This window comes from Hibiscus syriacus, unplaced genomic scaffold (assembly GCF_006381635.1).
Source record: "Hibiscus syriacus cultivar Baekdansim isolate YM2019G1 unplaced genomic scaffold, ASM638163v2 tig00110410_pilon, whole genome shotgun sequence".
Classification (NCBI taxonomy): Eukaryota; Viridiplantae; Streptophyta; class Magnoliopsida; order Malvales; family Malvaceae; genus Hibiscus; species Hibiscus syriacus.
Window position 1 is genome coordinate 990,919 of NW_024062726.1, and position 22,526 is coordinate 1,013,444.

A 22,526-nucleotide genomic window follows, 5' to 3' on the forward strand; every position below is an offset into this window, starting at 1 on the left:
CTCCTAGATAGCCCCTTACTTCCTATGATTGGGTCGTAAAAGTCAGACATGTTGTTTATCAGCTTGAGTTACCTCCCCAGCACAGTCGCATTCATGATGTTTTTCATGTATCTATGTTGAGGCGTTATCGTCCAGAACCAAGTCACATATTTCATATTGAGGAGGTAAAGTTGAGACCTGATTTTCTTATGAGGAGGAGGAGTTCAGTATTTTAGATCGGGTTAAGAGAGTTCTTCGAAATAGGCATATTCCGATGGTCAAAGTTTAATGGAGTAATTGTGGCCCCTGATAAGCTACTTAGGAGACATTAGAGTCAATGGAGGCTCAATTTTCGCATCTATTTCCATCAGGTAAATTTTGAGGACGAAATTTCTTTTAAGGGGGAGAGTTTTCACACCCTAACTTAGGGCCTAAAAAGTTTCTTAAAATTCTTTCGATGACTAAATTGAAATTTTAACTAAATTTAGGGGTCAAAGTGAAATTTTGATTAAATTCAAATCTAAATTCGTAATGTATCAAAAACTGGAGGACCTATAGTGTAATTTATCCAATTTTCTATTTTATTGAGTTTTAAACCCCAAAATTCAGCAGTTTCCATTTTTTGAAACTCATTTTCTCTCTCTCTCTCTTCAACTTTTTCTCATTAGAAGGAAACCTTCAATTGTCGTTTCGTAGCTGACCGTTGCTTCATTTTTGACACCTTCCGCACCATCATGTTTCTTACGTTGTTCTGAGTCCACCGGTGTTCACCTTGTCTCCGTTGTCGTCGGTGTGTGGGGGGTGAGAAAAACCAAGTTTCCAATGTTTTGAAATCGAGCTCTCTGTCGTTCACCGCTGTCAATCGAGCTTGGTAGGTGTCTCAAAACCCCTTAAAACGTATGTAGGAATTTTTCTAGAATTTTTTTCACCCATGGAAACCCTGTACGCACCACCCCTAAAAGTGTGGAATTTCCACCGCCTTGTGGGTTGCTTGATAATGGGAAGACCCAACCTGACCCGCCTGTCTAACTCGACCCGTGTCTGACCTGATCTGACCCAACCCACAGTTAGCCGTTGACCGTTGACTGACTGTTGATCGTTAATCGTTAATCGGCATTGACTTTTTTAAAAACCTTCATCTTGATGTTTTTTGACGTCTTGAGTTCGATTTCGCGATCCGTTTTGCTAAATTCTGACCCGAAAGCCCCGAATCGAGCTAGTTAATTAAAAAATGCTTAGTATTTTTAGCATTTTTGCTTATTTATTTGGGATTTGATTATGGATTTGATTTGAGAATATATTTTTATGAAGGTATTCGTGTTTCAGTCGACTGAGGGTCAGTTAGATCTGGTGCTTCCCATTCGCCAGAGTCGCACGATCCGCGTTCCTCGAGAATAAATCGTAGGTATATGTATAAATGTTTAAATAGGGGTTATTATTATTCATATTAAGATTCCGATATAGATTTTTCGATTTGTATGATCTAGCGCTACCGCTGATCGTGATCGGTAGACTCATTAGTAGGCTTCCTTATCAAACTACTTAGACTGATATAGGTGTGTTTCCTGATGGTGTTACATTACTGTTTTAAATTGTTTTAGATTTTTTATAATACTGGATATTTTTACGACGCAATATATGATTTTCTAAATATTATTTATATGATATGTGATTTAATGTACATTTCTGATATGAACTCTGACTTCTGTATTTTTGTATATGATTTCTGAGTCTGTAATATTTTCATATTTTACTAAATTAAAATATCATTTTCACTCGAATACATACATGTTTAATACTGTAGTTGGGGTATTATTGGAGGAAGTATCTCAGGCCTAGTCTATGACTTGTAAGTCCTTACCGCAGGCTCCTCGTCTTTGTGCTTAGGGTAAGTTCTTACCGCACGCTCCTCAGGTTTGTGCTCAGGGTAAGTCTTTACCGCAGGCTCCTCTGCTTTGTGCAAAGGGTAAGTCCTTACTGTAAGTTCTTATGCTATGTGTATAAGGCCCTTACCCGGTGTACAGGTGGGTGTATGGTTCTGTGGAACCTATACATTTTGGTGATTGGATGAGGGTAGTCTTCATATTTTTAAAACATGTTTGATAAATTGATTTTATTAAAGTATTTAATTTGTATGTTTTTATACACCATAAGGAGCACACTGGGCTTTTTAGCTCATTCAGTAAATTTTAACCTTTTCAAATAATAAGAAAACTTAGGCTAGCAGATTTGGCATCAGGAGGACCTACTACTCCTATTTTTGTACCACTGTATATCTCTATATATCTTTTTGTTATATTTTGGTGAAACTTGTTTTTGCTTTTGTCTCGATATATTTGTATTACCGGTATTTTGTTATGTATATGTTTTATACAGTTTTTCTTATACATGTATATATTGATATATGGACGTTTATCATATGAACCTTTCTTATGACAAATTTCATATTATAATGTATATGGATTTAAAAGTTATTTTAAATATGAAAATAAATTTCTAAATAATATATGTAACAGGCTAGATTTGGGCATAATGTCCAGGCCGGGTCTAGGGGGTTACAACTTTTGATTAAAACTTGTCCTTTTTATTTTTGATATGATTTTTTGGCTAAAAATTTTATATCCTTAAATTGTTTTTCAAAAGGGGATTAAATGAAAATTTGAACGATATATAATTTGAAAATTTTATTACAAAGTTTGAATCAAGAAAAATTTTACAAAAATGTTTTGTTATATCAAAAAGAGGGAGATTGATAAACATAAATGATTTTGATATAACATTAAATATAATAACTTTTTATAAAACTAATTTTAAGTCCCTAAAATTTGTCAAATCTTTAAAATGAGTCTTTTAAGTTCAAATTATATTAAAAATATCATTGAAATACTTTAGAATAATTTTCAAAGTCTTATATTCTCAAAATGTCAAAAAAAATTATCTTTTTAAAAAAGCATTGACTAGAAGTTTTGAAAGTTCTACAAGAGTTTTTAAACTTTCCAGAAAAAGTTTCGATACTTTCATGTAGTTTTGAAACTATCTCAAGAGTTTCGAAACTTTCCTTAAAATTTTGATACTTTGGGTCCAACAGTTATATTTTCAATGCTCTTTCGAAAAACTTTCCCTAAAGTTTCGAAACTTTGTGTGCAGATAGGCTTAAATACGCAAATTTAATGCATCAAACGGCTTCAAACTCCCTCACAACAACCAAAAACGACTAGAAATCAATGAAAGCATATAAAATGGGTCTTCAAACAGCCAAGAAAAGACAAAAAAGGTATTCCAACAATCAAAGACCATTTATAGCCAAATTTGTAATTCATTTTATCTTTCTTACATAGAACACTATTCCATTCTTTGTATTTTTCATTCTTGTGTTCTTGGGTGTGTGAGAGCTTCAATTTGCGAACATCTTATCTTGTGAGGATATTCAATAGTTTGCTTCTTTGTAATCTCTTTTTAGGAAGGGTTGTACACTTGGGACTTTGGGATATAAGTCTAAGTGTCTTATAAGATTACACCTTGTCCTAAAAGGTTAGAACAAATTAGTGTATTTGTTGAAATCCTTAGTGTGGAAGCTAAGGTAGTGGATGTATACTTCATTGAAGAAGTTGAACAACTCTAAAATTGCTTGTGTCAAATTTTCTTTTTCTTGCAAAACGCTTTCATCATTTTTTTAATTACAAATTCACCCCCTCTTATCCATTCCATTGATTCGTTTGACTCAACAGTCTTACTCTGCTCATTATATTTGGTTTTGTTGCCTGTTACACTAAGATTTTGTTAAAGAGATGCTTAGAAAGCTCTCCTGGTCTACACACTTATCCCGATATTGGACAAGCTGCTTTCGGTGTGGTCGGTCGCTTTATTATAGTTGTAAGAGTGATTATTAGTTCAAATTGTGTACATTTTTTGTTTGCAATTGTATTGATGGAGACAATAACACTAGATACTTTGGTTTCAATTGCTGAAATGCAGGTAACTCTGTGTGCAGAATTATATGTAAGTAGAACGATTTCATATCTGTTGATTTCTTGGTTCAGTCTCGTGTTCTGCAGAATCTGCACTAAAAGATTAAACTCTGCCTATAATCTGCAGGCTGCGTACGTCAAGTACGTAATAATCATTAGCGGCAACCTATCCACGATTTCCCTAACATCTGTATACATATTGGTGGAATATATCTTAATGCTCATCAAATATTTCCTAACATAGGAATTCTAATTGTTCTCCCAACTGTTTATCTCCGAGACCTTAGTTTGTTGTCATACCTTTCAGGTTCGATTTTTTGTCCTCCTTAAAGAGCTTTAAAGCTATGAGATTGATGATCTTAACTTTTTTATATGTTCAGTTGGTGGAGTAAGAGCATCAATTTTAGTGGTACTTTGCTTGTTATAGGTCGGGGTTGTTGATCAAATCGGGTTTTGTAGAGCTGGAACTGCACTTAACCTCACAAACCTACCCATTTCAATTGGTATATACAGTTTCTACTATGCAGGCCATTCTGTTTTTCCAACTATACATTCTTCCATGAAGAGCCTTCACTTTTTCCACTTGTACTTATACTCATGTAACATAAAATTACACCTTAACTTATATATTGATAGAATTTCACATTCACTTTGTTAAACTTGTGTTTCTTGTGTTTCGGATTTATATTTTGTTGGTTCATCTGCACTGGGAAGCAATATCAGGTTTTCTGATATTTGGTGACGCAATTGAATCTCAGTTTACATTAAACATGCCAATAAAATTTACAGCCTCTAAAATCGCAGTCTCGACAGTGGTATGCATGTTCTTACTTCATTTTCATGTTTGTTCCCATTTCCAAGACCTTGTGAAAATGGCAATTGTTTTCCATCAGGTGATCATAACAATATCAAAGTATGCCTTGACACTCACTCTGATCGCATCGAGTCTAGAAAAAATTGTACCTTCAACATGGTCGAGATCTTAAGGTGTTTCCATACTCATCAGAACAACTCTGAAAAAAAACAGAGAGAACAAATTTGGATTTACAGTTCAATTCATTTCGATATCGCCTTTGTGTTCATTTATCAACCTTTCTTTCATGCAGTTTTTCTCATGGCATTGGTTGGATCTTTGCTCGCAATGCTAATTGTAAGTTGTTTAATTAGAAAGTTAAAAAAAAGAAGGGTATTTTCTTAAACAATCTCCGTGTTTACTGTTTTATTATACAGACTATTATATCCCCATGCGCCTTTTATATCAGTATACTTGGCGGTAAACTAACCAATTTGCAAGTAAGAATCGTTAATTACAGCTCTTCAAGGTTAGAGTATACAATTTTAGAATTTATTTGACATGAATATTTTGTGGCAATCAGATGGGAGTGTGCATTTTCATTGCCATTGTGGGGTTTTTGATTGCTTGTGATGGAACATATTCGGTGCTCATAAGATTAGCAGCAGACCAACGTTGATGATGAAGGGGGATTCCATTGCTCTACTTTGCCTAGCTTGTTTAGATGGTGAAAATGAAACATGCTGAATTCCTAGTCCTCATATCCAAAGTGGCTACAACTTCACAGTTCCACTTTGGATATGAGGACTAGGAATTCAGCATGTTTCATTTTCACCATCTAAACAAGCTAGGCAAAGTAGAGCAATGGAATCCCCCTTCATCATCAACGTTGGCCTGCTGCTAATCTTATGAGCGCCGAATATGTTCCATCACAAGCAATCAAAAACCCCACAATGGCAATGAAAATGCACACTCCCATCTGATTGCCACAAAATATTCATGTCAAATAAATTCTAAAATTGTATACTCTAACCTTGAAGAGCTGTAATTAACGATTCTTACTTGCAAATTGGTTAGTTTACCTCCAAGTATACTGATATAACAGGCGCATGGGAATATAATAGTTTGTATAATAAAACAGCAAACACGGAGATTGTTTAAGAAAATACCCTTCTTTTTTTAACTCTCTAATTAAACAACTTACAATTAGCATTGCGAGCAAAGATCCAGCCAATGCCATGAGAAAAGTTGCAGGAAAGAAAGGTTGATAAATGAACACAAAGACGATATCGGAAATTGAACTGTAAATCCAAATTTGTTCTCTCTGTTTTTTTTTCAGAGCTGTTCTGATGAGTATGGAAACACCTTAAGATCTCGACCATGTTGAAGGTACGAGTTCTTCTAGACTCGATGCGATCGGAGTGAGTGTCAAGGCATACTTTGATATTGTTATGATCACCTCATGGAAAACAATTGCCATTTTCACAGGCTGCGATTTTAGAGGCTGTAAATTTTATTGACATGTTTAATGTAAACTGAGATTCAATTGCGTCACCAAATATCAGAAAACCTGAGATTGCTGCCCCAGTGCAGATGAACCAACAAAATATAAAGCCGAAACACAAGAAACGCAAGTTTAACAAAGTGAATGTGAAATTCTGTCAATATATAAGTTAAGGTGTAATTTTATGTTACATGAGTATAAGTACAAGTGGAAAAAGTGAAGGATGGAAGAATGTATATTTGGAAAAACAGAACGGTCTGCATAGCAGAAACTGTATATACCAACTGAAATGGGTAGGTTTGTGAGGTTAAGAGTAGTTCCAGCACTACAAAACCCGATTTGATCAACAGCCCCGACATATAACAAGCAAAGTACCACTAAAATTGATGCTCTTACTCCACCAACTGAACATATCAAAAAGTTAAGATCATCAATCTCATAGCTTTAAAGCTCTTTAAGGAGGACAAAAAATCGAACCTGAAAGGTTATGACAACAAACTAAGGTCTCGGAGATAAACAGTTGGAGAACAATTAGAATTCCTATGTTAGGAAATATTTGATGAGCATTAAGATATATTCCACCAATATGTATACAGATGTTAGGGAAATCGTGGACAGGTTGCCGCTGATGATTATTACGTACTCGACATGCGCAGCCTGCAGATTATAGGCAGAGTTTAATCTTTTAGTGCAGATTCTGCAGAACATGAGACTGAACCAAGAAATCAACATATATGAAATCGTTCTACTTACATATAATTCTGCATACAGAGTTACCTGCGTTTCACCAATTGAAACCAAAGTGTCTAGTGTTAGTATCTCCATCAATGCAATTGCAAACAAAAAATGTACACAATTTGAACTTATAATCACACTTACAGCTATAATAAAGCGACCTGCTACACCAAAAGCAGCCTGTCCGATATCGGGATAAGTGTGTAGACCAGGAGAGCTTTCTAAGCATCTCTTTAACAAAATCCCAGGTAACAGGCAACGAAACCAAATATAATGAGCAGAGTAAGGGTCATCCACCCTCTTTTAACAGCGTAAGGAGTTGTAGGGAGTCCTATGCCGCTCAGAACATTGATTCCTACTTAAAGAAAAAAATCGATGAGAAGGCTTTATCAGCATGGAAGGCACATAAGTTGTTCGAACACTGTTTCATTGATGGTATTGATTCATGGAAAGATATTCCCCTTGATTCTCAGCCCCAAATTTTCGCGGTTGCCGATTCCTCCTTGACGGCGTATTAAGCAAAATGAGTATTGTTGTGGGTTGTAAAGCCGTGGGATCCAGCTAGTGACGGCTGTTGAATGGTTATTAGGGTGCATAGGGTGTGTGAGGGTTTTATCTAAGAAAAGACAGACTAATATACGGTTAAGAAACGACATGATCTGAAATTTAATAAGATAATTAACAAATTCGGTAAAGCGCTACTGAAAATATTGACAGTCTTATAATGTTGCAGGTGAAAAACACGAAGAACTATTAAAAAATATGATAACCGGTAAATTTTGATTATCGGTAGGTATTAACACACACATATATAAATATACATACTTACTTTATTGTAGAAAATATTAATTTAGGGTTACCTTTTGAGAGAGTTTTAAGATATTAATTTAGTAATTATAAGCGTTGACTTATTTTTATGTTACAATATATATTATTATTAAATTAAAAACAATAAACATAGATATTACATATTTATTGTTATTTTTAGTTAAAATTGTCAAATTTAAATTGTAAATAATATTTTATAAAAAATTTAAATAATCAAATATTTTTTGTGTAAATGAAATTATTAAATTAATGTTGTAAGTGTAAAACATAAAAACTATTAAAAAAATTGAAACATAAATTGCATAGATTTTATATTCATACTTACTCTAAAAGTATATATATTATTTCGACACTAAGATATGCCTAACTATTATTTTGAAAAAGTGTCTATATTTATATTGTATGTATCGATACTTATATTTAAAACTTAACCGGTTAAAATAAAATAGGTGCTATCAATTATGTTAAACTATCTATCGGTTTGTTTGAAGGTTACTAATAATGTAAACGGTAAAATAAAATAGGCGCTACATATTATGTTAAAATACCTACCGGTTTGTTTAAAGGTTACTAATAATGTAAACGGTAAAATAAAATAGGCGCTACCTATTACGTTAAACTAGCTATTAGTTTGTTTAAAGGTTAGTAATAATGTAAACGGTAAAATAAAATAAGTGATACATTTTACGTTAAAATACATATTGATTTGTTTAAATGTTATTAATAATGTAAACAGTAAAATAAAATATGAGCTACCTAATATGTTAAATAGGTGTTACCTATTACTTTAAATAAGCAGTACATATTACGTTAAACTAGCTATCGGTTTGTTCAACGGTTAATAATAATATAAACGGTAAAATATATACAATTTAACCATTTGAATTTTTTTTTTAAATTTGAAAGCATGAATACTTTAAAAATATAGATACTCTAAAGGTTAATAATAATATATTCATACTTACTCTAAAAGTATGAATATTTTTTTACGGTAATGTAAACGGTAAATTATATACAACTTAACCGTTTGAAATATTTTTTTTAAATTCGAAAGTATGGATATTTACTTTAAAAGTATGGATACTCTAAAAGTCAATAATTATGTATCCATAATAATAATGTATATATACTTACTCTAAAGTATTGATATTTGTTAAATTATCGACCATCAGATCATTGTAGTAGCAATATTTATTTTAAAAATAATTGTCATCCAAAGATACATAATATATTAAATCCTATCGATATCATTAAACACAACTTTAATATTAGAGATCGCAATCTACTTCTTTATTCAAAATAACATTACTAAGCGCAACCTAGTATGTTAATATTTATTTATAACAAAATAAGAAATTAACCTATTTTGTTGTCATTGGATTTCGAAAGTTTCATTAGCTTAAATTTTGGTAATATTTTAGGCGCTACCTAATATGTTGATAATATTAAAAACAAAATAAGTAATTAACCTATTTTATTATCGTCGGATTTCTAAGCTCCATCAGCTTAAACTTTGATAATAATTTAGGTGTTACCTAATATATTGATAATATTGATAACAAATTAAGTAATTAACTTATTTTGTTATCGTCATAATTCAAAGGCCCTATTAATTTTAAAAAAGTGTTATCTATTACATTAAATATGTTATTATGATTGATAGTGTTTCAGCAATTAACTTATTTTGTCATCGTCGGATTTCTAAGGTTCTATCAGCTTAAACTTTAGTAACATTTTAGGCGCTACCTAATATGTTGATAATATTGATAACAAATAAAATAATTAACCTATTTTGTTATCGTCGGATTTCTAAGGCTCTATCAGCTTTAAAAATGTGTTACCTATTAAGTTACATAAGCTCTACTTGTTATGTTATTATGGTTGATAATGTTTCCAGTAATTAACTGGTTATGTTAAATTCAATATTTTTTTTGCGCATTTTACATACGACGATAATATTCTCAGTTATTACCAACACATATAACATTTTCGGTGAAAACATATAACATTTCCGGTAGCACTTTTAACAGATCACCTATTTAATCAGTCACGCCATTTTTAGTCGTATATTAGTCCGCCTCACAACAAAACCTCACAAGTAGCTCGTTCATCAAACTGCGACATTATTAAATGAAAAACCCTCGTTATTTTTTTAAAAAAAACAACCTCTGCGTCAGATTAATTAGAAAAATAACCTCTAAACAGTCCACGTAAAATTATCTTACGTCCTATAAAGCGCGTTTAATGGACTTAGCGTTTTATAGGACGCGAGACTCATCAACTTTTTCAGATAAAACTATTTAATATTAGATAAAGAAAATAATAAATGTTTAAAACTTATTTTTCGTAAAACGTAAGGTATAATCTCAATTTTTGCAAAATGCAAGATATCCTATGTTGACAGTCTAGAAATTATTTTTTTAATTAATCAGACATGAAAGTTATTTAAAAAATAATAATTACTGAGGATTTTTCAATTAATAATGCCTGAAACTGCAACCATGACTTCTCTTCTTTATCTCAATCCTTCCATTTCCAAACCTTCTCTTTCCCTCCTTTCTTCTTTTTCATCTTCTTTGCCTCTTCTTTAACCTCTTTCTTACAGTGACAGGCGCACGTTTATGTTAGGGTAGGCACATGCCCACCAAATTTTTTAGAATTCCATTTTTTTTTTTTAAATTCGAAGTTTTTTTCATTAATATATATGTCCATACGTTGAAATTCGAAAATGTTCATCTTAAAATTTTATCCAATTAAATATTTTATATTATTAATATATATGTACGCAACCCTCGAAATATTTTCTAGATATGCTATTACAAGACCCAAACTTATCCACTGAGCTGAACCATTCCGTGTCAAATGCTGCTCCACCGTTCCCGTATCTAAATCCGACCCATCCGGTGCCCGACCCGTTTCCTCCCTCAAGATTGTCGTCATTGGTTTTGGAAACTACGGCTAATTCCTTGCTAAAACTCTTGTTTCTCAAGGACACAAAGTTTTAGTCCACTCGAGATCGGACTATTCCCGTACAGCTAAAAAAATGGGTGTTTACTTCTTTTTGAACCCACACGACATATGTGAGCAACACCCAGAAGTTATTCTCCTTGGTACTTCGATTATATCCATCGAACAGGTTCTAAAGACTCTTCCTTTACAAAGACTGAAACGTTCCACATTGTTCGTCGATATTTTATCCATCAAGGAGTTCGCTAGGAATCTGCTTCTCGTTGTCTTGCCTTATGATTTCGATATAATTTGTTCTCTTCCCATGTTTGGACCGCAAAGCGAGAGACAAAGCTGGAAAGAACTCTTCTTTGTCTACGACAAGGTCAGAATCGGGAACGAATCCGCCAGGGTTAAAAGACGTGAACAATTTCTTGGAATATTTCAAAGTGAAGGGTGTAGAATGGTGGAAATGAGCTGCCAGGAACACGACAGGTTTGCGGCGGGGTCTCAGTTCATGACACACACGGTCCGGAGAGTGCTGGACACGATGGAATTGAAGCCAACGCCGATCAACACAAAGGGTTATCGAGCAGGAACTACTCTTAACCTCGCAAACCTACCCATTTCAGTTGGTATATATAGTTTTTGCTATGCAGGTCATACGGTAATTCCAAGTATATATTCGTCCATGAAAGAGCCTTTGAATTATCAAATCGGCCATACGCAAGATTTTAAAATATATATATTTGGAATTACCGTATGGCCTGCATAGCAAAAACTATATATACCAACTGAAATAGGTACGTTTGCAAGGCTGAGTAGTTCCAGCTCGATGAAACCCGATTGATCAACAGCCTCGACCGATAACAAGCAAAGTACCACTAAAATTGATGCTCCTACTCCAACTGAACATTTCAAAAGATTAAGATCAGCAATCTCATGGCTTTAAAGAGCTTTAAGGAGGATGAGAAATCAAACCTTAAAGGTATGACAGCAAACTAAGGTCTCGGAGCCAATCAGTTGGCAGAACAATGAGAATTCCTATGATAGCAAATATTTGATGAGCATTAAGATATATTTCGCTAATATGTATGCTGGTGTTTGGGAAAATCGTGGACAGGTTGTCGCTCATGATTATTACGTACTCGACGCACGCAGCCTGCAGATTAGAGGCACAGTTTAATCTTCAAATGCAGATTCTGAGGAACATGAGACTGAACCAAGAAATCAATAGATATCAGATCATTGTACTTGCATATAATTCTGCATACACAGTTATCTGAATTTCACCAATTGAAACCAAAATGTCTAGTCGTGTTAGTATCCTCGTCAATGCAATTACAAACATAAAAATGTACTCAATATGAACTTATAATCATACTTACAGCTATAATAAAGCGACCGGCTGCGCCAAAAGCAGCCAGTCCGATATCGGGATAAGTTTGTAGATCAGGGGAGCTTTCTAAGCATCTCTTTAACAAAATCATAGTATAACAGGCAACAACACCAAATATAATGAGCAGAGTAAAGCTCATCCACCCTCCTTTAACAGCGTAAGGAGTTGTAAGGAGTCCTATGCCGCTCAGAGCTTTGATTCCTACGTAAAGAAAAAACCGATGAGAAGCCTTTAACAGCATGATAGGCACATAAGTTGTTCGAAAACTAAAGGTTGATTAAATGGTTTCATTACCATTAACAAGTTCTTTTGTAAATGAACACTTCTTCATTGATGGTATTGATTCGTGGAAAGATTCTCTTTGTAGTGGATCTGGAAGAATAGATATTGACATGATGGCTTTTTGCATGATATCACATCTATTAAATGAATCTCCAAATGAATCCTCACACGTCAAGTTTAGGAGAAAGTTGTTCATGGGTTGTTTCTAAATTTAGAAGCATGCTATTAGTGGGTTGCTAATTTTACTTTATTTAAATTCTGAGTATTATTAAATAAAATACAGTGTTCAATTTTCCTTCATCACTTCAGTTCATTTTTCATTAAAATACCAACAACAAATGACCCACTTGTCACGTTGAAAGAGTTATAGCATTAGCATAGAGTATTCATTCGTGAGCATATGATAACATGATTCATAACTGCGTGCACTGCTTTTCACAGGCACCAACATTATGCACAAGATAAACAATAAGATTAGATCATTATTAAGAAAACGAAAATTAACTTTTCAATAAATGTTATACTACCGTCATCTCCATGAATGTTACCGCGTGCCATTTCTTCATCATCTGTTTGGACCGCATCATCCCGTTCCACACCAGCATCCTCGTCAATCCTCATGTCTTGTCCTTTTTTGTTTGGTGAGATTAACACAATGTTCTCAGAAGGAGGAGGGGTGGTTTGCTTTGGTTTCTTCGACTTCAATTTATATGCAGCTTTTGTCAGTGCTGTAAACCTCGCCGTGCATGAGAATTGAGAGGGGTGCCTTACAAGGTACTAAACAAAGGGGTCGAGTCGAGTAAAAATTTTTTGAGTTATTCGAGTTGATGAGTCTTATTTTATAACTCGGAGTTGACTTAAAATTTTCTCAGAGTCAAGAGTCAAATTTTTGAATTCCCATTTAAATTTAATGATAAATATTTATAATATTATGATATTATTTGATTCCAACTTAAATGATATTTTATAAGCATAAACAATACATATATGTTTTTTTTTGTATTTTTTCATATATGATTCGCATATATCATACAAAGTCGAGGGATTCGACTCAAACTTAGAATCAAACTTGAAAATCAATCTAATAATTATTAAAAATTTCGAGTTATTCGAGTTGTAGTTTATATATTGATTTGAACTTAAATTTTTTTCGAGTCAAGTCGAGTTTATGGAATTATAACTCGAACTCAATTCGAGTCGAAAAAATCAATTTTTTTTAGTCGAATCGAGTTTTGCTCACTCCTACCAAGTGGTATCTTATTTCATATTTGAACCTATTGAGAAGGTTCAAGTTGCTGATGCTGGAGAAGGATGAGATGAAGAGGAGCAGGGAGAATGTTGAAGTATGAGCAGTATGAGCTGCTGAGGTCATGCATGGTGCGTGAGGTGAGGTGATGTGCTGTGCATGAGTTAACAAACTCTGTTAGGGTTGTTGTGCTGAAGTATGTTCAGTTGCAGATTTGTTAAAATAGCCTAGTCTACTATAAATAGATGTAGCTGGTATTTGTTTATTCACTGGTTCATAGTTATGTTGAATAAAATAACAAGCTCTCGTTTCTATATTCTCTGTGCGACTCAAATTCTTTGTGTGGTTTCATGGATAAGGGTGGTTCCTACCACTGTCTGAAGCCTTTATTCATATGTGATATTCGATTTTACAATCAGAAACAAGAATCACTAGCTGCTTAAACAGTCTGGCATGGCATGTCACTGCCACATGTTCGAAATCGAAGGAAACCAGAAAAGTAGACCAGTTGTTGTTGCAGGTAGGTTGGCTTCCAGTCAAGTAAATTCCAAAGAAACATGTGCAATTGAATCATGGGTAAAACATTGATACGGGTCTCGTTAGAAAACTTTCATACACCTAAATCGAGGGAAAAGAGTGAAACAACAACTACGCTCTGTCAATAGCCATAATCAAAACCAGCTCAAGACATTAGATACACAGGCTGAAGCAAAACTGGTGAGCAAAGAAAAATCAGCATTTATAAAAGCAGATGAAACTCGGCACGAAAGACAAAGGAGCCCAGCAAAGGTATAAGCCCAACAGATGAGCTCGCCTGACCCAGTGGACCAATCTACTAATCCCAAGCTTCAGTCCAAGTCAAGGACCAGTAGAGGCCCATCAATTAATAGTTGTCATCAAAACGAAATCGTTTTGGTGTGACAAACTATATTAACAACTGTTAGCCATGTCATCGTCTTATTAGTGATTTAATTATAAGAGTGACAAAACTGAACGTAAAATTAAAATTTAGTGTTATAGTCGACAAAATTAAAAAGTTTAATAATATAGACGAATAATAGAATTAAATTTATTATATCGTGTTGTTTGCCATTTAATTGAATCCATTTATAACTTCATGGCTGTATTGAAAATTAAAGGTTAAAAAATTATATATTAACAACTTTTTTATGAGCCTATATAGCCTCAATGTTGACGTATATTTTTTTCCCTTAAAGATCGTCGTTTTTTTATTAATGTTTATTTAAAAAAATCTTAATATTAAATAAGTTGGAGAAGCAACAATGAGAGAAAACCTTGTCTTTCTACTTACTAAACTCATGTTGGTTGGCTGCACTTCCTAACATTACATTACACCACTTTCTTGGGGCATGGTCTTGTCCCCTACCTTTAAAATACAACAGAGTAATGTTTCAAATTGAAAAGCGTGCATCTTTTTTTTTAATTTATTTTATCAACTTCAAAGAAATTTGTGTAATCAGCATTCCCGCAAAGCCTGTATCAGTATAAGGAAACAGAAAATGGTTAAGCTCAGGAATTTTCGCATGAAATTTCCTTCACCAGTTTCCTCCAAAAAAATTTTTTTTTTTTTTGCTGCACCAGAAACTGAACTGTAGGTTACTTTATATAGACCCTTCCTAGCTAGCTACTTAGCAAAGAATCAAATCATTGGTAAATGGGATTTCCAGATTTTTCAGCCATTGTCAAAGATTCTTAAACCATTTGGAACAGTCGACTGTTCGATATCCTTGGAATCAAGTCATAGGGTAGATTTCCGGTAAGAAAATTTTGAAACCTACTCTACATTAAACTGGTAGCTCCATATTTTCGACGTTTCTGGTCTGTCCTTTTCTGGATTCTTAATTTTCTTTGTTTTGGTTGACAACAGCCAATCATCATTTATTATTGAACTATTAGTGCATTTAAAATCGGCAGTGGTTAGTGCTTCAGTTCATTCAGGAACATGGCTGGGAAAGAACCAGGTTTTAAGAAGCAAAGGTGGTCTCTTCAGGGTATGACTGCACTTGTCACTGGTGGAACAAGAGGCATAGGGTTCGACAACCTCCACTTTTTTATCTATCTTTTTATTTTCCTGTTTCTTTCATCGAATATGATGGTTTAATTGTACGTCAGATGTGCGACTGTTGAAGAACTAGCAACACTTGGTGCAACAGTTCATACATGTTCCAGGAACCAGACAGAGCTTAATGAAAAGATGCAAGAATGGCAGAGTAAGGGGTTTAAAGTGACCGGTTCGGTTTGCGACCTTTCTTGCAGAGATCAAAGAGAGAAGCTTATGGAGACTGTCTCATCTGTTTTCGATGGCAAACTCAACATCCTCGTAAGTTTTTCTCGGCTCAGAGAATTCGGTTTTAGATTTCAGTTTTGGAATTCGGTTTTCCAAGTTGTCAATTAAGTAATCGAAAACTGAGTTTCTTCACAGATCAATAATGCAGGAACCATTGTAATCAAGTCTTGCTCAGAACACACTCTTGAAGACTACGCAACTGTGATGAGTACCAACGTTGAGGCTCCTTATCATCTTTGTCAGCTTGCACATCCTTTCCTCAAAGCATCAGGAACTGCAAGTATTGTGTTCATCTCCTCCGTGGCTGGTTCAATGGCTCTACCTCGATTATCAGCGTATTCGGCATCTAAAGCTGCGACTAACCAAATTACAAAGAGCTTGGCTTGTGAGTGGGCAAAGGATAACATTCGGACGAATACGGTTTCACCTTGGGGTGTTAGAACATCGATTATGAAACCAGTAAATTACTTCTAACATACCCTCAATAAGGAAGAATAGATATGTTTCTTCTCCTTTTAAGAATCATTTCGTTTCGATTTCAGGAGGCGGACACTGCATATGTTGTGGAATTTCTGAGGCTGATAGGTGGAACTGCAATGCCTAGGATAGCAGAACCAGAAGAGATTTCATCAATGGTGGCATTCCTTTGCCTTCCAGCAGCCTCATACATCACTGGTCAGGTTATATGTGTGGATGGAGGGTATACAGCAGGTGGCTGTTGGCCATTTCAGAACTTTAGCTTCAATCCTTGAAATCTTCAGCATCAAGCTACAAGAATGTATTAGACACAAACTTTGTGCAAAAAACTAATGGGGTTCAATGTAACCGCTTCTTGAGTGAAAAGTTGCATCCTTTGTTCTACTTTTCTAGGGTTTCAATAAATCTAATGGCAGATATTTAAAGATAAATGTAAGGTTAAGCTAAGCTAAGAGAGGAACTGTAATTTCTTCTTTCAACAAAGCACGAACTTGAGTCTTAGCAACAAAAATACAGAACTCGGAGTAGATTAGAGAAACAACAAAGGAGACGGACAATAATTCACATCCTAGAGATCAAGTTCTGAACAAAGGCTTATCATAGTCATCGGTCATATATACACCCCATGACCACATGAAAACCTACACCAATGTTTACGTTGGTTCTCCACCGAGCTACCAGACATATGTCATGCACGAATGTTGACCTGCTCGCACGAAGCTATGATCGCATCATTCCTACACAGGTATTCCTATTGATGGTTTTTCATCATTGAATCTTTACTCGAAATAGGATTTCTTTGACGCTGTAAAAGCTTCATCAAAGGCCAGAAAATATAGAGTCTGTGAAAGCCACTAGAAGTCTGCATGAAGTTTAAATGTCTCAGACATATATGACATTGTAAAAGCCCTTTTTGTCAGAACATAAAAGGTCTCCAAAATGAATTATACCTCAACAATGAAATGAGCCCATGTATTGTTTGAACAGCTCTCCATAACACCCTTCAAGATTGTTAAGTTGAAGCTTCGAATCACCTGAGCGATCTCTAGAAACAAACCATGCTCATTACAAAGCATCTGCAGCGGATGTGGTTGAGAAATTTGTTATTAGTTTGAAAACCAACAAGTATAAACGTTTAATTTTTTTTTTCTAAAAGAATTTTTAGTTGTGTTTGCCATGAAGAACTGACCTCGATGAGTAAGTGACCTGGATATGCAAGATCTTCAACAACAATGGGGCATACTTTCCGTTCATCTCCGATCTCAAAAGCCCAGCTTGTTCCGGTTTCGTAACCATCTTTGGCTTCAGACCTCCTCGTATTCTTGAGGTCAAATACCTGTAAATTTGAAATTCCCATTGCATTTTAACTTCATATCATCATAAATTCAAGCTACATCGGAACTAAAGCAACAATTTTCACATGTATTCCAGGGCTGGTGAAATTGGAAAAATCTAGAGCTCAAGCTTTCAATTAATCACAATTCTTCCGGTAAGTGCTCATATACATATAAGACGTCCAACAGATGCAACTGTTACATTTAATTTTACTAACATGGATTTTACAAACCTCACGATGCACCCATTGCCTCAGTTTCTCAGCTTGTTTGGTCACACTCCTCAAATACAGCATATGTTTAACGGTTTGGTCCAAGAGAGCATCAATGCTATACTAAATTCATCAGAAAATAATATTGGCTACTTTGATAAGTATAAAAAGTACAGGCGGAGAGTGTGAGCGACATATGACGACCAAAAACAGATACCGACTTTCGGAAGTACTGACCTTAGGACCATTTGGAACAAGTTCTCGAAGCTCCTTAAGCCGATCCTGGATCATCTGTCTATTCTTCGGCCTTGGCCTTGGGTTATCACCAGGCCTTCTCTTGCAGGCAGCGGACTGTTTTTTTCCTTTTCTAGATTGTATATAACAGCCATCATTTCCCAGATTCTCATAATCAATTACTGCGCTTACTGTACTTTTGAAAGAAGCTGAAATTTTAGAGATAGGACTACTTTTCACCCCACCAGCAAATGCAGACATAAGCCTGCTCGATGAAATTGAATCAGTCTTTACACCTTGAGGTCGAGGAGACAACGGAAGTTGTCCACTAGAGGCCACAATGCAAGCAGATCTATTAGCAATATCAACAGAAACATCATTTACATGATCAACCACAGCTTGCAACAGATACCCTGCATCACCTCGTTTTGCATCAAAGCCATCTCTAAATGCATCCCCACTAAGAAAAGATGACTCCAGCAAATATTTGTTGCCCTGTCTTTCGAAACCTTGTCCAAGTACTTTTTGCAATTCACAGTCTTTGGGAAAATTAAGGAAACCATCAATATCATAGTCTTCGAAAGGTGGTTCGAGAAAATATTGGACAGGGTAAGGATTTGTAACTTCATCTAAGATTTCTCCAGACACTCCTGTTCCGTAAGCATTACATTCAGGATAAGTTTCCAATTCCTCCTTAAGGAAATACAAACTAAACAATTCACTCTCCCCAATTGCAAGCAGGTCGACACTTACAGATTGGCTTAGTGGTGATGGTAATTCATCGAGGCTAACTGGTGGGATGCTTATCATATTTTCACACTCACTTTTACGAGTCTCAGGGAGATGTATTCCAGGCACAAGGAATTCATTCGGAAAACTTAACTGATCTAAAGCTAACAGCTTATTAGGCTCAACACTGTTAACAGCATTTGAATCTTCAGAGTTCAGTGGGCTTATTGATTCACTTGAAGACACTTCTAACTTCTCGAAAGGACTTAAACTTACCGGCGATGGTGACTGGGTGTTAATGTTCTTACAGGTAAATCTATCTTTGATGTATGCAGGAATATACAAATCTTCAGCAACCTGTTGATGTAAAGAGAAACAAACTGAATAGTATAAGATATTTATACAAGTGCACCACTTGCATTACTTCAATGCAATCACCTACCAATTTCCGCACAAAGAATTACACTCACGTTAAGACGTGTATTTTTTTCTAAAAGCAAGGATATAATATGGAGCAGAATACAGATTGTCGATTAGTGGTTGTGGTGTGGTAGGAAAAATAAGTTATCAGCTATCTGGGCACCACTAATTAGTGCACCAGCTGTTCACAGGGGTCTCAATTCTAAATAGCAACTTTCAGAGATCACAAATGTGAAATCATTCTTGTGCTCTTGTACATAGTTTAGGGGAGTAGAAGTGCATGACTGACAGAAACACCGGATATAATTCTAGCTAATAAGACAAATTTAGAAGAAAAAAAGTACAAACCATCTCCAATGAACCAAGCTGCAGAACTCCATGTGGAAGCACAGGTACCAGAACAATTGTCTGTAGGAGCATCACAAATAGTCAATATAACATCCATTTTAAAGGTATAAAATGGAGCGACGATCTTACCACCAAGCTTGTACCAATTAGCACATGTTTTCATGTGTACCGTTGTGTTCATGTGGAAGCATGTATCTGGAGTAGCTAAAATATGAATCTAGACTAGCTAGTAAGGTGCAGTCAAGGATTATATTACCTTGATTCCTGATGCAAACTGAAGTAACCATTCCTCTGGCCACTAGCAATTATAAAAAAAATAGTTTAAGTTCAAGTGTATGTTATTCATCATATATGTAGAAATCAATCAAATGTATCATACATCATTAATAGAAACCTACCTCAGGAACTAACTTCAAGTCGGCTTTGCCACTGAAAATATTATCATAGGGAACCCAGAAATGTTTCCCTGTATATGCTACTTTACCAACAAACCTGATAAATGTAGAGATGCAAAATCAATATTTGTTTCCATAACCCAAGAACCAGCTTGCAAGAGCACAGTTTGGCTCGGTACATTTTTCTAAGCAACAGAGACAGAGAGAGGAGCATGATCATAAATATAAGATAATGGTAGCGTTGAACCAGCGACCCTGTATGATAAATTTCCTGAAGTTCAAGCCTTTCCCTCAGGACGAGTCACAATCGAGGGAACTTTAACAGTAAAAGTAAAACAAAACTGTTATCCTATCACAAGAAATGAACACTAATGGGAGCATTAAATGTTGAGATCAAAATTTTACCCCTCTCCCCATGCATACTGAAGATGCGACATACGAGCTACCAACAGGTCGATTGGGTATCCTCCAAAACAACCATGAGGAATGCTCATCTCTAAGTGTGATGTGTTAATCTCACTGTTAGAATAAACATCAGCTGAGATACTTTCCACGGATTCTCTTGGTATTGGATAAACACAATACCCATCCTCCCAGGTCAAAACCCTGAAATCAACACTAGAGTCATCACAGCATTCTACATGGATACTTTTCTATATTTTTTTTTTAAAGAAGAAAACAATTATAGTCTAGAAAGAGTCGATGCATTCATTGTACCAGTAATGCTACTAGCATGAAATTACTAAAAGGTCATATATGTTATCAGATCATTTTCCATTAAAATTGTTCTAACAAGGGCAGTTTATGCCTAAAAGAGAATAAAGCCAAGCCCAAGATATCTACATCAATCATGGAAACAAGTTGAATTGCAGGTTAACGACGATTAGCACCATTACATGATCTCCTACAACTAAACTCAAAAGAGAAACTTACAAGGGGCTCCGGTGCCTAAGCTTCCAAAGCACAACATATTTCCAAGGTGAATTGGTGCAAAACCTCTTCAACAACTTCCTTAAAGCAGATTTCGCCATTGTTCTTCAACTTATATTCAACTAAAAGAAAAACCTCAGATGTCTGTTACACTCTAAAACCAAGCACTCACACTACACTCAAAATAACTCAAATTTAGCCTTCCTCTAGCTTCCACGGTATGATCCTCGACCCGCCTGTTTTATTCTCAATCCAGCCCTTCGTTTGATCGGTGGCCCCGTTGAACAAAGCAGCAAAAACCCCATCTTGCTTTAAAAGAACACACACACAAAAAATAAAATAAAAATTTAGCCAAAGAAACAAGTGGGTTCTCTCGCTACAAACAACAAAACAACAAAAAACGCTAAACCCAACTCCATTTCTGCAAATTCAAATGAAGAGTCCATTAAAAACCCAAACTTGTTTAAATGGAAGATAAAACAAGTTGAGATCTTTGTGTATCTAGAAACGACGAAAGGTATGGATCTTTATAATATATCAAAGAAGAAGGATATCTTCAAATTCGTTGGATTCCATTATCTTTGCTTTTGGGTGCTCTTAATCAAAACTGTAGAAACAAAGGTGAGAGATAGAAAAAATGGAATTTCCACAGTACGGCAATGCACTGCACTCTATAGTTTCTAAACGACTCTGAAGCTCTGCTTATTATAGCAGATTAGCGGTTCGCGCCACCGGTGACCGGTCGCATTATGAGTACATTTTAAAATAAATAAATAAATAAAACAGATGTCAAATTCGAGTATACTATATAATAAATAAATAAAACGGCTCTTTAATGCAATTTCTTGGCACTTTTACTCAAAAATTACGAAAATATATATTATTTACATGTCAGATATAATTTCTCTAAATATTATTCGATCTAGTCTCCTTTGACAGTAAAACGCAGTTGACCTAAACATGTCTTGCACACGTGGATAGAAGACGTGGATCATCAAGCGTGCCTTCTGTACGAGCTGGCGCCACGGGGTAAAGTACGAATCCTCAGACGTGCCTTCGATGGGATTCTGACATTCCATAAATATCCCTTTTAATACCGCTCAACCATCCCTTCCCCTTTAATTTCACCCACCCCCCTCCCCCTCCACATGTAAATACTCTATCATACAACCCTTAAACCACAAAAAAAAATCCTCCTATTCTTTTTATCAATTATTCTAGTAAGCTTTAAGTAAGTTATATTATCGTTTTTATAAGATAAAATTTTTATTATTATATTATAATCATTTAATATTTTATTATATTTTATTATACTAAATTTTTTATTACTTTTTGTAGTTATAAAATGGAAAGCGAGTTACTACGTTTAGATGGAAATCATTTCTCCAGTCATTTTGTCGATACAATAATAAATTTAAATTGTTATTTTAATTATTGTGAGTGTTTTATTTATTTATTT

General features: G+C 34.9%; 2 protein-coding genes and 3 pseudogenes across 4 annotated transcripts; 3 read left to right on the forward strand and 2 right to left on the reverse strand.

Moving 5' to 3' along the window:
* Positions 1-3,218: 3,218 nt before the first annotated feature.
* Positions 3,219-5,419, forward strand: LOC120124038 (annotated as a pseudogene).
* Positions 5,420-5,623: 204 nt separating this feature from the next.
* Positions 5,624-7,635, reverse strand: LOC120124039 (annotated as a pseudogene).
* A 106-nt stretch (positions 7,636-7,741) lies between these two features.
* On the forward strand, positions 7,742-11,939 carry LOC120124040 (annotated as a pseudogene).
* A 3,684-nt stretch (positions 11,940-15,623) lies between these two features.
* LOC120123991 (tropinone reductase homolog) lies at positions 15,624-16,813 on the forward strand. Its single transcript, XM_039142765.1, has 4 exons — positions 15,624-15,732; positions 15,814-16,021; positions 16,124-16,447; positions 16,531-16,813. The coding sequence occupies exons 1-4, from the start codon at positions 15,644-15,646 to the stop codon at positions 16,738-16,740; spliced, it is 831 nt and encodes a 276-aa protein (XP_038998696.1). The 5' UTR covers positions 15,624-15,643; the 3' UTR covers positions 16,741-16,813.
* A 90-nt stretch (positions 16,814-16,903) lies between these two features.
* On the reverse strand, positions 16,904-21,526 carry LOC120123990 (transcription factor EMB1444-like). 3 transcript variants are annotated; one of them, XM_039142763.1, is made up of 10 exons: positions 21,071-21,526; positions 20,543-20,743; positions 20,141-20,234; positions 19,999-20,040; positions 19,743-19,802; positions 18,249-19,331; positions 18,033-18,134; positions 17,655-17,786; positions 17,416-17,541; positions 16,904-17,327 (listed from the first exon to the last, which is right to left on the reverse strand). In XM_039142763.1, exons 1-10 carry the CDS (start codon positions 21,166-21,168, stop codon positions 17,217-17,219), a joined length of 2,049 nt encoding a protein of 682 aa, XP_038998694.1. In that variant the 5' UTR covers positions 21,169-21,526; the 3' UTR covers positions 16,904-17,216. The 3 variants fall into 3 exon arrangements, with proteins under 3 accessions (XP_038998694.1, XP_038998693.1, XP_038998695.1); XM_039142762.1 differs by having other exon boundaries at positions 17,655-17,801; positions 21,071-21,525; XM_039142764.1 differs by lacking the exons at positions 20,543-20,743; positions 21,071-21,526 and adding an exon at positions 20,317-20,366 and having other exon boundaries at positions 17,655-17,801.
* Positions 21,527-22,526: the final 1,000 nt, after the last annotated feature.